Source organism: Elaeis guineensis, chromosome 5 (genome assembly GCF_000442705.2).
Source record: "Elaeis guineensis isolate ETL-2024a chromosome 5, EG11, whole genome shotgun sequence".
Taxonomy (NCBI): Eukaryota; Viridiplantae; Streptophyta; class Magnoliopsida; order Arecales; family Arecaceae; genus Elaeis; species Elaeis guineensis.
In genome coordinates this window covers 24,829,309-24,846,608 of record NC_025997.2, presented here as the reverse complement: position 1 = coordinate 24,846,608, position 17,300 = coordinate 24,829,309, and the positions used below count along the sequence as shown (strand labels likewise).

Here is a 17,300-nt window from a genome sequence, read left to right as displayed (position 1 = left end):
ACATGACTAGGGAGGAATTTAACTATGCCATGCCAAAGTTTTATGCAAAACTTAACTGATTGTGATCAAGTGGTGCCATACTAATCGTTAATCCAAGTCATAATCATAACTAAATATTTTTTTTTTGGGAATTCCTAGATATTGTTAAGCATTTACTTCTCTTCAACTACACACACGCACGCACGCACACATACATACGTACACTCTTCATCTAATATATATGTATGCATGAACCCTTAACTTTTCATCAATGTTGAGTGTACATACAAAGACACACTTTAGTTTATATATATATATATATATATATATATATATATTACAAAGTTAAAACATTATCCGAACGATGGTGTTGCATGTGATCCCCGAGCTATATATGGTAAGGATGCACAATATTGGGCTACGATAGGAATTCTAAGTTGCAGTTGCTCATAGGATAAAATGCTAAGAATAAAGATAAAAATAATTTGATGAGACATGCTTGTCGAATTTTGAAGGATGGTATAACTCCACTATTTATATTAATACAAAATAACTATCCTCAAACATAATAACCCTCTATTCCGATGGTTGCTCTTATGTTTGGCCTCCATTTTTTATGATTCTGACAATTGTTGCAAGTTGTCTTCTCACAACAAAAACAAATTAATACGGTAGAGATTTCATTAAAAAAATAAAATAATACAAAAATAATAAAGAAAAAGAAAAAATCAAAAAAAAAAAAGAAAAGAGGAAGCTAATAAAGCAAGCCAAAATGCACAATTAAGAGTTAGGACTGAAATCTAATCAGACTCTCCTTCTGCTTAATGCCAACTCAAATAAGAGGCTTCAACTAGTTTTTAAGCCCGAAATTCTTCTAATGACAAGTCCAAAACCTGAATAAGTCCATTGAGCTTAGGCACAAGATGTATGGCAGAGAGAGAGAGAGAGAGAGAGAGGAAAGAAAGAGAGGAGGTTGCTGGGAAGGGTTTGTGATGTCATCCCAGAGATCATTAAAGTACTTGCAGTGAAAGATAAGAATCTTTTCAAACGATACTACCACATGGAGAAGTATCTACAAGTGTTAAATCAAATTATACTTTTTATTAAATCAAATTGTACTTTCTATAATAGCGAATTGAATGCAGAGCTTGACATTCATGGGAGAATGAGGTCAGGGAATCATGATCCTCTCAAAATTATTATCCTTAGCTACTTTAGTGCATGCACCCATCTTCTAGTGCTCCGGTAGGCTCAGTCTCTAAAAATTGTAGGCCAAGGTGATGCACTATTGGAGTACAAGCTTTTTCTGGAAACTATAAGCTCTAACGCCTTTTTTGTTAAATTTTCTCTCTTCTTGATAGAGAAGAAGACCCTCGATCCTTCACTTTTTACTGTCTGCGTACACATTCTTTCTCTGTGTTGTGGCCTCTTAGTATTGGACTAGGCTGGGTGCCTCTTTTTCTTTTCATATATAAGAAGGTGCCCAGCCCTCTTCTCCCTGAGATCTAGAAGTAATCGGCATATAGGAGGTAAGAAAGAGGCAAGGCACGTTTCCTTCTGGGCCACCTCTCTACATATATAGAGTTCCATGTGGACTCAGTCCATGCCAATGAAGGAAAAGGGGCATTGGCACCTATGAGGCCACCCCTTCCAAGTTAGGCATTGGTAGGTGCCTTTGGTAGCACACCAAAAGGGCGGGGGCATTAACCCATTTAGTTTGCTGATCCAATCATTGAACTAGAGATAGATGGCAAATGTTCGATGTATTACTAGAATAGATCAATTAAGATTCTCATTTATCAAAAATCTATCTCTCCAAGTTTGCTTGCATATTCACTGTATGTATGGTCCAGCATGGAGATATAAAGTATCTACCATATTACTGGACCTCTAAGTAAATAGTATAAATTTAGGGTCTATTTGAGTGTTTAGGATTTATAACCTTAGGATAAAAATCATGATGGGATGTGAGTTTTGATCCTATAAGATTATGCATAAATTCTATTATAAAAAATCTTATGTAGATAATCCTATCCTATATTTGGATGATAAATTAAAATTTTCTTCCCCTCCCTCCTTTCTCTTCTCCGTTCTCTCTCTACGTCTTGTCCTATATTTGTTATTGTATCAAAGAAAGATGTTCCTTCGTATCGAAGTCGAAAAACAACTTTATTCTAAAATATCATGTTAGCATGTGATCTGACCATCAATTTCTGTATATTTCAACAGGTTGGAAAGGTTCGGTTTCAGATGTGAGGGTCCTAAAATCAGCTTTGAAAATTAGTTTTTATCTATCAACAGGCAAATTTTATCTTGTGGATGCAGGATATGCAAATATACCATCCTTTATTGCTCTATATAGGTGGTTTTAGTATCATATTAGAGAGCAAAAAATTAGCAATACCAGTCCAAAAATAAAAAAAAACTATTTAATCTTCGTCATGCCTATCTTAGAAATTATATTGAGCAATTAATTGGTATACAAAAAATATGATTCCCTATTCTAAAAGTAGCAACTCTTCATCCAATTGATAGTCAAATTAAGATTGCCACTGCAACGATTGTATTACATAATATTATTAGTATTTTTAATGGAGACGAAGAATGGTTAAGTCCTCAACTAAATAATATTGATCCAAATGAAATAATTAAAGTTTATGATGCTGATGAAGAATATGATGGTGATGTTGAATTAATGAATTATCAACAAGAAGCCGGCAACATATTATAAGACAAGATAGCAAGAAAAATATAGAATGACTACTTGAAGGCAAGGAATCGACATTATGCTTGATCATGCTAAAATGATATGTAGCTTCAGATGATATGTAATTAAAATATTTTTGTTTCCTGAGAAACAATATTAATAAAGATATGCTTTACATAATTAAAAATGTTTCCCATAATTCTTTCATATGAACATTGGAACACAAGCTTCTCTTATTATAATAGTAGGGATGACAAAATGTAATCATATAACCAATTTAAGATATGAACAAGAATTAGACATCTTGAAGCATTTTTGTGCATGAATTAAATTTCAAATAAGCATCTTTGTTAATGAAAAAAATACAATTTAAGTACTGAGACAATCGAGGCAGTTCCTTCACTAAGAAAAATCAAAACAAAGATAGATTGTTGAAGCTATTATAAGAGAGTAAATCATAAGATCTATTCACAAGATCACAAAGTTACGAGCATCGATTATTATTTGTCAAAGAAATTTCAGTTACAAAAAGCTTGCTCCACAGCTAGCAATTCTACAAAATACATGGATATTAGCATAGGACCAACGAAGTCATAAACTTATAGTATCATACTTTTTCTTATAGTTTTTAATCCTTCCTCAACTTTTTTCAATCCTACAATAAAAGGAATACTAAAATTAAATATTTTAAAATTCTAAAAAATATATTTACTAAAATTGAGACCTTTTCATTTAAAGTTTTATTCAATAAATTTAGATTTCTTTAGAGAGAGAGAAGCAAATTTTTTAACTGTATGGTTGAATGAAAGTCTCTCCATCTTATTTAGAATCTCAACATTAGGGAATGGAGATATCATCTCCATAGTTTATTACTTCCTTCTCCCTACTATTCTCTCCTTTCCTAAAATTTATATATCTCTCCATTACATCTGCAATCCTCTACCCAGTTGATCTTTTCTTCTTCATATTTACTATTGATGGAGAAATGGATGGTAATGCATGTCAGCTAGTATATGTGGTTGGTGTTATAATTATGATTGAGCAAGTATATAGTCCAAATCTTTATCTTCCTCTATATACTTATCTTGTTCTTCATAAGAGTCTGTAAGGCTTGAACTTTGACGAATAAGTGACCGTGCTGCAGATTTTTCAGTTTTATTGCCCCTTAAATTCATATTTCTAAGTCTGATGGATGTGAAATTTTTTTATTCTTTTTCAATATTTCTTATTCCAAAATAAATTCACTATTGATGCATTATATTCAAGTAATGAATACCAAGAAGGCACCAAAAAAGAAAATATATATCTTCATACAAACTAGCTAAAGCATTATAATGCATGAATGACTTATATTACCACTTCTAATTAAGCTTGGGGTTTGTCTGTTAAGGGAAGATAATTATCATATATAATGCTCATTATATAACATACTTACATATAAAACTAACCTTGATAAGTGATGTCTAAACTTCATGACTAATAACTAGCATGCCCTTAATATAATCTCATGCCATCCTATTTTTATTTTTTAGATTTTTTATTGTTATGTAATCCTTTTTTATTGAGTTTTTTTGCATATATACCCTCCTAACTATTTAAATTTATATGAATATTCTTTCAAAATTAATATTTGTATGTATATCTTCATAAAATACTTATTTTGTATGTATATCTTTTTTTTTTTTGCATATGTACCCACATCATTTAACACCGTTAAAATTTAAATGACTAAAATATCCTCATAGGTAGATATGCAAAAAAAATTTATAAGGATATATATATAAATAGCAATTTCATGAGGATATTCATGCAAATGTAAATGTTTAGAAGGATATATATGTAAAAAATTTTAATTTAATTTTTATTTATTTCATCTAGATGGATTTAGATCCTCTTACTCTATAGTGTAGTAATATATTATATACGATGAAGATATTATATAATATTTTAAATATTAGAATACTATATTATATTTTATTTTTATGTAAGATGGAATGATTATGTCCATCTTATAATAACATGATAAACTTTATACACTTCACAAAGATATTTTTGATAAAAATTTTTAAAATAAAATACAATAAGATTATAAATTTTTATTGTTACATAATGTCCAAATCTATAACTATGTCCATTCTATACAAATATACAAGCTATCCATCTAATATCAGATTTAGATACTTTTCTTAGAAGTATATTATTATACATTAGCAAAAATATGGATTATTATGACTTATCTATTTTCTAGATAAAATAATTTAGATCTATTATTTGATAAAAAGATCATTTTATCTATATAAATTAATAAATTAAGTAAATTTATTATTTTAGTTGTATATATTAATTTTTCTCTATTAGAATACAAAAAGAATGAACAAATCAAGGTGTATTTATGTTAAGGATTTTTTGCGTGTATACCCTTCTAACTATTCAAATTTACGTGAATACCCTCATAAAATTACTATTTACATATATATCTTTATAATTTTTTTTGCACATATATCCATAAGGATATTTTAGTCATTTTAATTTTAAACCATTAATTTTTAATGATATTAGAGGATATAGATACATATGCAAAAAAAGATATTTTATGAGGATATACATACAGATATCAATTTTGAAAAGATATTTATGCAAATTTGAATGCTTGAGAGGGTATACATATAATTTTTTTTTTTTATTTAGTGCTCATGCTCCTTGATTTATTACTTCATTAGATTTGATTTGGAAAACTTCTTCTTTAAGCCATCCATTATTCTATTTCATCCTTCAGTTGCCCATCCATTGTGCTTTCAATAACAAGGACATTGTATTCAAATAACAAGTCTGTGAGACCGTTTTCAAAAGAGAGATCCCATTGTGCTCTACTATTTGCCATAGTATAGCAACTGAATAAAGAAGTATAACAATTCAATATGAGTTCTAATTAAAGAAAATAATGGTAAAAAGAACTAGATTAGAAGTAAAAATTCTAATTATAAAAAACTTACAACTAGTTCAAATTGGGAATCAACTTTAAGAAAATGTGTGTTACTAAGAGATCCCTCTTGGAGATATATCATCCATGCTAATACATTTTTGTCTTTTGTAATGGCAGTGAAAAATTGTAGAAACATCTGTCATACTATCCAAGGAGAGCACATCCCACAATGGAAGCTATGTAGTTCCCAGCTAAATACATATAACAAAACAGACATAATGGAACTTATACATTCTTTGTTATATGCAACCTAATCTTAAGATAAGTAAACATATTGGTCTTCAATCGAAAAAATTCATATATCTTGGTATATTCAGTAAAGAGACGTTTTCAAAGACTACTCGACATCGAAACTTCCGGATCAAGGCTAGAATGAATGTAGCAGAGTCAAAACATTATCTAAAATTTACTATTCTGTAGGATGTCATGAAATTTTTTATAATTACCACTAGATAGCTAATATAATGGCATTAGAAATATTTGTTATTAGGACATGCACTCTGAACAGCAAAAGTAGAAAAAGATACATGATGAAAGAATTCTAACAATCCAAACAAAGAGTGTTAGAAAGTAGAATGCCTTTAACATAAATATCTATATATATCTTGTTTGAATAAATTTTTAGCTTGATGCAATCTCTGAAGTAGGGAGGATTAATATTACTATAAGAAAAGAAGATATTTGCAGCAATAATTTCTGATGGATAATAAATTATGCATAGAAAAAATAATATTTTTTTATGGATATTTGTTCTTGTTGGGAATATATTGTTATGTGTAAAATTTTCCGACGGATGGGAGATGGCCATGGGGAAAAAGATTTTTTCCAACAGATCCTTGGTAAAAATTGACGGTGTTGGACTTTATTTGTTGGTGCCAAAGTGGGCCACCAAAACCTAAGGCTTTTCCAATGATTCAAAATTTTGATCGTTGAAAATATTAAATTATCGGAATCCCAAAGAAACATATCATTTCTAGCCTTTCCATTCCTACATTAGTTTTTTTAAAAATGGATCCCGAAATCGCTGACTTGGTGGAGGAGCGTCGATAGCTACACTTCTCATGAATATTAATGAACGTCGACCACAACCCTCGTGAATATGATTGAGCACTGGCAATGCACACCCCTAGTGAGTTCTTTGCCGAGATTTTTTTTTCTTTTTTTTAATAGTTTTTTTGCTGAATCTAAAAAGATTGGTGGAGAAGTGCAATTAGAGAAGTCTCTTTCACGTCTAGCAGATTAGTGTTGTTCTTTTCTTCTTCTATTCTTGATTTCTATGCTTTGATTTGGATTTTGAAAGGAGGCTTGTGGCCACAGCCTTTAGGTTTTTACTTTGGGGTTTTTTTCTGTTGTTTTCTTTTTCCTTCTTGCATTCATCTAATTTTTTAGAAATCCTGAATTCACAAGATTAATTTATTTTTGATCTTCTTTTAGTTATATTTGATATCATATTTGGTTTCTTCTCTCCACTTTCCCTTCAAAGATTCTTCTTAGAAAGCATGTCCTCCACTTAACAAAGTAATTAATACGATCTAGCTCCTTTCAGTAGCAAGCATTCTCATTAGAGACTGACTTTATCTTTTTTCATTGGCTTTACATCATCAACCAAGGTCAATTTTTTTTTTGAAATTATACACTGTTTGAATGAAGCCCATGTTCGACCAGGCCCAACCCCAGAACAGCAGCCCAAGCCCACACATAGAGCACGCATGCGAAAATGCTGGCCCAGGCCCAGGCGGTGTGCAGGGGCGGTGTACGTGGTCTACCGCGGTCTTGCGGTCCACTATGGGGTGCGTGGACTGAGCTCGTATTTTCAAGATGTTTTTCGCGGTCCACGATAGATCGAGGCCTATTTTTCTGACATTTCTCGCGGTCTACGCGAGTTCTGATGGACCGACATGAGATCGAAAGGTCCTTATTTCTCCCGATGATGATCGAATGGCTGAAGATATTTTTCGCTTTGATTTAGGTCTGACCCTGATCATTTTTGGGTGATTCTGGGCCGTGCAATGTAGATCCGACGGTTGAGCTTCTTTCTTCTATTCTACAGTGAATAGGAGTCCAATTTTGATGTGGTTTGGATCTGGATTCACCTGGTGATGAGCTCTATTTAAAGAGAGGACTTGGAATAAGGTTCAACAGCCTGAGAGTAGTAAAAACAATAACAAAAAGGAAGGGTTCAAAAGAGAAAAAATAAGAGACGTGAGATTCTTTTTTGAGAGAAAAATAAGAGTATTTTTTTTTGTAAAAGAGAGTCTGTGTGAGCCTTTTTATTTTTCTTCTTCTTCTTCTTCTTTAATTTTGTGCTTGGTTGTGCCGTAGATTATTAATAGAAAAATGTTGAGGAGGTCTTACCCATGGACGTAGGCCAATAATCAGGCCGAACCACATAAATCTGATGTGCTTTCTTTTATCTTGCTTTTATTGCTTGATTATCTCTCCTATTTTGCATTTTACGTTTATTCTAGTTATCTTTTCTCTACAAAATAATCTTATTTGCGCTGTATTTGTGTGCTATGTGGATCGAGGTGTGCTCGATTATCCCACGGCCAATTCTTTTAGTTTGGTATCAGAGCATAGAAGATTCTTTTGTAGTTGGTTTGATCTAAAACAATGATGGACAAGGTGACGATAATAAAATATGAGATACTGAGGTTTGATGGATCAAACTTTGCACTTTCGAAGATGAAAATGCAGGCGGTATTGATCAAGGATGGTTGTGAAATTATTTTACAAGAAAAAAATGCAAACCTCAAGAGATGATGGATGGGCAATATGAAGAGAAAGACAAGCTGACAATGGCGAACCTTTATTTGGCATTAGATGATTCGGTATTGTTCAATATCGAGATCGAAACTACTGCAAAAGGGGTTTGAAAAAAATTGAAGAACCTCTATGAAGGTAAGTCTTTGGTAAATAAAATTTATTTAAGATGACAATTATACAATCTGAAGATGAAGGACGGGGTATCAGTTTAAGAGCACTTGGGTGTATCTAATTCCATTGTGAGCAAATTTACAGTCCTAGATGTTAGAATTGATGATGAAGAGAAAGCTAGCATTCTACTTGGTTCTATGCCAGAGTCTTGGGATAATCTTATCATGAACTTGAGCCACATTAAAACTCTTAAGATGGAGTCTGTTGTTGCATCATTGCTTACAAAAGAGATAAGGTAGAAAACTAGCTAAGGAAGCTCTTTGGGGGAGGCCATGGTAGCATGGGGTAGGTCTTTCGAAAGGGAACGTGGTGATCGAGGAAAGACAAGATCTAAATCCAAGGGCAAAAAGAAAGTGAAATGCTGGAATTATGAAAAAATAGGACATGTAAAGAAAGATTGTCAGGCTAAAGAAGTTGATACAAAATTTGAATCGAAAAATTTTCAAGACAATATAGCAGAAAGTGAAACTAGTTCAGCTACTTCAGATGACGGGGATGCATTGACGGTATTGGAAAGATCTGAGCTTGCACGTTATTGAATTTTGGATTCGGAGGCATCTTTTCACATGACTCCTTTTAGGAAGTGGTTTCATACATATAAATCATTGGATGGAGGAGTTATCTATTTGGATAATAATACAACTTATCCTGTGATTGGAGTGGGAGATGTTCGAATCAAGATGTTTGATAGTATAATTTGGATGGTTTTCAATGTACAGCATGTTCCTGCATTACGCAAGAATCTATTGTCACTTGAAAAGTTTTGTAAGCAAGGCTTAAAGTTTACTGGAGAGAAAGATCAATTGAAGGTGTCCAAAGGATGTTTGGTGGTGATAAAGGGAGTACAAATAGGTGGTCTTTATAAATTAGTGGGCGAGACTCAGGTGGGAGAGGCGGCAGTAGCAAGTTCAAAGATGGTGTCTCCGATGGTTTGGCATCGACGTCTGGAATATATGAGCGAGCGTGGGCTACAATTATTATCAAATAAAGAGTTTCTTTTGGGGTTCAAGTCAGCACCACTGGAATTTTGTGAAGATTGCATCTATGGTAAACAAAGAAGGATCTCTTTCTCTTTATCATAGCAGCAGAGTAAGAAATTTTTGGAGCTAATTCACTCAAATACTTAGGAGTCGCCTGATAGATCATTGGGTGGTGTTCCTACTTCGTCTTCTTTATTGATGACTATTCTCGAAAGGCTTGGATATATATCCTGAAGCAAAAATCTGATGTTTTTGAAATCTTCAAAAAATTTAAGGCCCTGATGGAAAATGAAAAATATTTGAAAATTAAATACCTATATTCTGATAATGGAGGAGAATATTGCTCCAAAGAGTTTGATGAGTTTGGTAGTGAGCATGAAATTTGACGACAGCTTACGGTTTCCGAGATACCACAGCAAAATGATGTGGTAGAGAGATTTAATAGAACACTCATAGAAAGGATTCATAATATGATGAGCACTACAAAACTTGACAAGAGATTTTGGGCAGAGACTGCATGTACGGCTCATTACTTGATCAATCGAGCACCGACAAAATCTCTTAGGTAGAAAATTTTAAAAGAACTTTGGAGCGGCAAGCCAGTAAATTATTTCTATCTCCGTATCTTTGGTTATGATGCATATATGTGGACTCCAAAAGAAAAGAGGATAAAATTGAACAGGAACTCTCGGAGGTGCATCTTTCTTGGCTATGATAAAGGAGTAAAGGGGTATCAGTTGTAGGACCCTACTATCCATAAGATCATTATTAGCTGAGATATTGTTTTCAATGAAGAATCTTTTTAAGGCATCAAGAAAAAGCAAGATGATGAAACCATTACTTCTGTTGAGTTCTTTGATATAGGTGATGAGATACAAGCAGAGCAAGCACAGGAGAACAACGAGGTAGTTGATGATGAACCAGGTGCAGAGTCTCCACAATCTTCACAATCTCATGAGGATGCTATCTCACTGAAAGAGCCACCAACGGAGTCTGAGCGGCCTAGGAGGGTCATTAGACCTCCTGTCAGGTATGATGACTATGTCACTTCTTTCATTCCTTCTGCTAATCATATTTGTGCTTATGTTGCTTTGGCGGAGGAGGACGAGCCAAATTCATACAAGGAGGCTTGTAAGTCCACCAATGCTGAAAAGTGGTATTGTGCTATGGAGGAGGAGATGGGGTCACTTCGGAAGAACAAGACATGGGAGCTTGTAGTTCTATCGGAGGAAAGGAGTCCGATCAAATGTCGGTGGGTCTATAAAGTGAAGAAGGATACAGATGAAAATGTAGAGAGGTTCAAAGCATGTTTGGTGGTGAAGGATTATGCTCAGAAGCTAGAAATTGATTTTGATGAGATCTTCTCACCAGTGGTTCGTCTTACTACTATTCGGGTTGTCTTGGTGATCGTGGCAGTCATGAATTTGGAGCTCGAGCAGATGGATGTAAAGACGACTTTTTTGCATGGTGACTTGGAAGAGGAGATCTATATGGTGCAACTTGAAGATTTTTTTGAAAAAGGCAAGGAGGAATTGATTTGTTGGCTGAACAAATTATTGTACGGTCTCAAACAGGCACTGAGGTGTTGGTACAAGTGATTTGATTTCTTCATTATGAGTTTGGGATTTGATCGACTGGAGGTAGATCATTGTGCATATTTCTATGGTTATGATGACGGGAGCTTCTGTATCTTGCTATTATATGTCGACGATATGATGGTCGCAGAGAACAACAAGAGTCGAATATCAGATCTGAAAGCTCAGTTGGTTGGGGAGTTCGAGATGAAAGACTTAGGAGCTGTGAACTAAATACTCGAGATGAAGGTGCTATGGGAAAGAAAGGATAGGAAGATCTGACTTTCACAAAAGGGATATGTGGAGAAAGTTCTGCGGTGCTTCAATATACAGAATGCAAAGTCGGTGTCTATCCCATTTTCTATTCAGTTGAAACTGTCAGCAGAGCAATCACCCAATACGAAAATAGAAAAGGCTGACATGGCCCGGGTACCATATTCATTAGCAGTAAGGAGCCTTATGTGTGTCATGGTATGCACAAGACCAGACATTGGACAAGTCGTGGGAGTTGTGAGCCGGTATATGGCAAATCCAGGTAGCGATCATTGGACAACAGTAAAGTGGATCCTCTGGTATCTGAGGGGGACTACTGATCATTCACTCTATTATAGTTCAGCAGGTTTGGGGTGCATTGGGTACGTTGATTCTAATTTTGCAGGTGATCAAGACAAAAGGAGATCTACCACAGGCTATGTGTTCTCCATGAATGGCGGTGCTATTAGTTGGGAGTCTAAGCTTCAGTCAGTGGTGGCATTATCAACGATAGAGACAGAGTATATTGTAGTGGCACATGTATGCAAAGAAGCTATCTGGCTCAAGAAGCTTCTTGGAGACTTCAAGGTGAAGCAAGATATGATGAGGGTGAATTGTGATAGCCAAAGCACGTTGCACTTGGTAAAAAATCCGACGTTTCACTCTCGGATGAAGCATATTGATATTCGCTATCACTTTGTGAGAGATGTGATTGATGATGGTCTAGCCTCATTGCTGAAAATTCATACAGACACAAATCCAGCAGATGTGTTGACAAAGCCAGTGGCTCGGGAGAAGTTCAATTGGAGCAAAGCTTTTCTCGAATTTGGAGCTATGTGAGGAGTGGGAGGTTGGCAAAGCCTTTAGGGATGATGTTCTGGTGAGTTCGGCACATGTCTTCAAGTGGGAGAATTGTTTGAATGAAGCCCATGTCCGACTAGGCCCAGCCCCAGAATAGCAGCCCAAGCCCACGCACTGAGCGCACACGCAAAAATGCTGGCCCAAGCCCAGGCGGTGTGCGGGCGTGGTGTACGCAGTCTACCATGGTCTCGTGGTCCACAGTGGGGCGCATGGACCGAGCGCCCGTTTTCAGAGCATTTCTCGCAGTCCACAATGGACCAAGGCCCGTTTTCCTGGCATTTCTCACGGTCTACGCTAGTTCTGGTGGACCGACGCACAATCGAACGGTCCTTATTCTTCCTGATGATGATCGGACGGTTGAGGGTGTTTTTCGCTTTCCTGATCCTGATCATTTTTGGATGATTCTGGGCCGTGCAATGCAGATCCAATGGTTGAGCTTCTTTCTTCGATTCTACAGCGAATAGGAGTCCAATTTTGATGCAGTTTGGATCTGAATTCATCTGGTGACGAGCTCTATTTAAAGAGAGGACTTGGGAGAAAGTTCAACAGCCTGAGAACAATGAAAACAGCAACCAAAAGGGAGGGTTCAAGAGAGAAAAAATAAAAAATATGAGATTTTTTTTTGAGAGAAAAATAAGAGCATTTTTCTTTTATAAAAGAGAGTCTGTGTGAGTATTTTTATTATTTTTTTTCTTCTTCAATTTTGTATTTGGTTGTGTCGTGGATTATTAATAGAAGAACGTTGAGGAGGTTTTGTCCGTGGACGTAGGCCAATAATTAGGCCGAACCATGTAAATCTGATGTGCTTTCTTTTCTCTTACTTTTATTGCTTGATTATCTTCCTTATTTTGCATTTTATGTTTGTTCTAGTTATATTTTTTCTACAAAACGATCTTGTTTCTACTATATTTGTGTGCTGTGTGGATTGAGATATGCTCAATTATCTCACGGCCTGTTCTTTCATACATCAGAGATAATTATGGCCTTAATAGTTAGAACAAGCACCAACAGACTCTTCTTAGGTCCTACCCACCAGGTTCTCATGGTTCACGAGACTCCAAATCATGGACAAGTATGTGGCTTCTCTTTAGAAAGACAACCAATGGGAACATAAGTAGAACCTTTAGGAAGCCGTTGATTTTGTATTGATGCTTGGTCAAAAGTCATGACAATCTCCTTCTGGAGGGTTTCCTTGTGCTTTCTAGTATTAGTTATAATAGCTGATTTTTACAAACATTAGTAAAATATGGAACAGATTTATTGTGTTTTGAGCTGGGAAAGTAGCATATTTTTTTATTATTTATGGCCTAATATAACAAATCAACTGGTATATATTTTTTATTCTTTTCTGCTATGATTTTGTCATTTATGTGAAAGCCCTTTAACGAAGAATAATTATTTCAATATCTATTAATTATATGATTTTGATAATACCTGGTTCTTTTTTTTTTTGCTAAGTTTAATGGATGATGACTTTTATTTTAGTCTTTATTTGTCTTCAAATTGAAATATCATAATAGCATATAAAACTAGCAGAATTTTTACTAATTTAATTAATAAAGATAAACAACTATGGCTCTTATCAGAGTTTTCGTGATGATTCCCCATTAACCTTCATATCCCCATATGATATCCATCAACATTCATTACTGGATGAGATCGATGGACTTCTCTCCACCTTTGCCATGCCACCACTCAATGAAGCAAGAATCTCCAATCAGTCCCCCTGGCTTCAGCGTGAACACCATCCACCTCATTTGTTGACTCATTCTTGTTGGAGACTGCTGCTGCTTGTAGCTTGTCAATAGGACTTTGCCAGCTCTATAGCTAGATCTTGCCACCAAGAGGGTTGGTCAAGAGCATCGTCGGCTCCCTCATTGATGTCAATCTCTGTCACCATCACCATGAACTCCACTCTCCACCAGCCTAGAAAAGAAGAGAGAAACCAAAAAAAGAGAAGGAAAGAAAGGAGAAGAGGGGAAGGTTAAGAACGAGAAGCAGAGAGATGGGAAAATCCCTGATGGTGCAAAGCAGAGGAACTCATCTATGATCAAATGTTATCCATGCACGGTGCTGTGCATGTTTGCATGGATAATATATTGCCCATCTTGGGAATGGACAATTGTTGTGCTTCTCAATACACTGCATTTGACATGCTAACATGATTAGTGATAACCGTCAATATTGGAAATGTACACCATGTTGCTAATTCAAAAATGCATGACCCTATGTTATATACAACATGCGCTGCTAATGACCCCTCTCTCTCTCTCTTGCGTGCTTTTGAGCCTTAAATCTTACGTCTTGTTTCTACTGGATAGCTTAAGATAGAATAAAAAGCAAGTATGACCCAACACTTAACGGACTTCAGGATTACCATTTGGATCATGATTAGAAAATTGAAAAAAAAAAAAAAAAAAAAAAAAAATAAACTGATTGAGACATATGAAACACAAGTCTATCTCCATCCTACTAAAAAGTACAAATCTATCTAAACCTAGGCACCTCCTGCCTTAATTAAATTCAAAACCCCATGCACCATAGTCATAATCAATGGGCTAACACATGGTATTTTAACTAGCGACAAGGACTAATACAAATAGAAAGCCCTTCCCTCAAAAAAATACATATTAAGGCACATGTTAGATAAGTAATATACACAAACATACTGTTGCTACAAATTTTCGATGAGATGGTCGGCTTTAAGCGAGGTGTTGCACTTAATTATTAGATGGTAGAAAATCTGCAAAATCAAATCGCTTGTTGGAAGTTATCCTACAGAAGACCATCCGATGTTAAAGTGATCAGTCAGAGATAGAAAAAAGTAGAAAAGATCAAAACACAATAGCAGAGTGTTTAGTAGTCAAAAAGATCTTATCTCAATCCCCCTACTTATCACTTTATATAGGATAGAGAATGTCAGTACCTTCTACCCCTTAAAATTCGGGATGTAAAAGTTATTCTTTGATGACGATTACGTTATTAATTATCATTAAAATCAAATAAAAGATGGTTAGTGAGTGGTTATTATGTCTTGTGATTTTATGAATATGGGCAAACAATACCATGTTGAGTAACGCATGACCCCAACTTTCTATCGGGACTGAAATAATTGACAAAAAATCAAGAAAATTGTTAGTCACGGATTAACAGCACGTCAGATTTAGTTGGTTCAAATCTGACTTAGTCTTAACCGATCATCATCGATTAAATTTTAAATTAAATTATTGATTAATATAAAAGTTAATATAATTTTTTAATTAATTGTTCGCTTAATCGGTTGGGAGACGGTGATTTACCCCAACACAAACCATCTCATGCAACCAAGTTTGCAGCATTTCATTCCTCCTCTCATCGCAATCCATGTGAACCAAAACCGCGACGGCCCCCAGTTTCGCGCACCACGGCAAACCGGAGCAGTTGGGTTTACCCCCCAAAAAAAAAAAAAAAAACGTAGCAGTTAGAATACGATCCTAGCAACACAGAAGCGACTCCTCCATCAGTATGTTACCTACACGAATACAGATTCATCGGCATTAGAAGCGTGTCAACTAATTGTTCGAATTGCAAGACTGTTCATTAGAGCTCCTTTTGTTTTGGAGCCAGATTCCGTGCTGACCAAACGGCAAAACCACCGCACGTTAGCGACCACCTCTTCTTGCCTTTTTAAATTGAAGACCAACCATGCTCCGTCTTATATTTCCTTTGCTTTTCGATTGAAGAAGGGAAAGAGAAAGAAAAAAGGCTGAAAAAAAATGGAAGAGAGCCCAAGCACGATGGAATCGATAAGGAAATGGGTCATAGATCACAAGCTTCGGACTGTTGGTAATTTCTCAAGTTTCTCCTTGTTCTTTTGTAATGTTTCCTGTCTACATATTGGCCAAATTCTTTTTTCTAACCCCCTCTTTAAAGGTTGTTTGTGGTTAAGCGGAATAGGGAGCTCAGTTGCGTACAATTGGTCTCGGCCGAACATGAAACCCAGCGTTAAGATCATCCATGCAAGGTTTTGTTGAAACTAATCCTCTCTCTCTCTCTCTCTCTCTCTCTCTCTCTCTCTCTCAAACTAAGTTTTATTCATTTTAGTTACTTAATTTTATTTATTGCTCCATTATCCTCGACAAATTAAAGACCCTATTAAACAATGTTATCATATGTAGTAACCCTTTGGGTATCATTTTTCAATCCCATTGATATTTTTCTAGCTGCTTATATTGGATTTAAACATGATGTAATTACAGACCACCCCCTAAATCTGCAAAAAAATAATATTATAATTTATATTTATTGGTTTATCATAATTCCTTGACATGTTTGTGATTATTTCTTTTTATAATTTTGATCTCAAGTATAAGATTTGGCATTGGCTGTGTTTATTTTACAGGTTACATGCTCAGGCTCTCACTCTGGCTGCCTTGGCCGGAGCAGCATTGGTTGAGTACTATGACCATCGGACAGGATCAGGATCCAAGGTGAACCAATACACCAAACAGATCTTCACGATGGATACGCACCCACAGAAAGATTAAAGTCAGAAGAAGCAACTGCCTGCCTCCGTTGTTCCAAAGCCAGATGTTTTTATTTTGCATGTAAAACGTATGTACAAGGAGAATAAGTTTTGGGATTAGGCTGATCTTTGGGGTCCGAATCCTTCTTCTCATTATCATGAAATGAGGTGGATTTCCAATTATTTTTATGAAAAAGAAAACTAGGGGAGGTTAGTTCTTCCTGCTATAATCTTTTTTTTAATTATGATGAGATCCTTCCATTAACACAAATCGTACTGTCCTCAAGGCCAAAACTTCTTCTATTAGGGATGCTGCTTTCAAATAAATTATGTGGGAGATACAGCCACAAACTCTCCTTTTGTATCTCTTGCAATAATCCCCACCCACACGGTGAACAAGTATAGAAGATAGCTACATCCACTTAAATTTATATGAACCATCTTTTGGAGGTTGCCATGGGACAAGAGAAGAATTGTGATGGGGATGCTCTTGAGCTTCTTCATCGTGAGATTATTATGTGTT

At 35.3% G+C, this 17,300-nt stretch overlaps 1 protein-coding gene across 1 annotated transcript in view; it reads left to right on the top strand.

Annotated features, from left to right (window-relative positions):
* LOC105045190 (uncharacterized) overlaps positions 1-17,019 on the top strand; it is a 94,549-nt gene extending 77,530 nt beyond the window's left edge. The window contains exons 2-4 of the mRNA XM_010923366.4: positions 16,005-16,098; positions 16,186-16,276; positions 16,655-17,019. Of these exons, the coding sequence (XP_010921668.1) occupies positions 16,029-16,098; positions 16,186-16,276; positions 16,655-16,799 (306 nt within the window). The 5' untranslated portion in view covers positions 16,005-16,028 and the 3' untranslated portion in view covers positions 16,800-17,019. The remainder of the gene's footprint in view (positions 1-16,004; positions 16,099-16,185; positions 16,277-16,654) is intronic.
* The last annotated feature ends 281 nt before the right edge of the window (positions 17,020-17,300 follow it).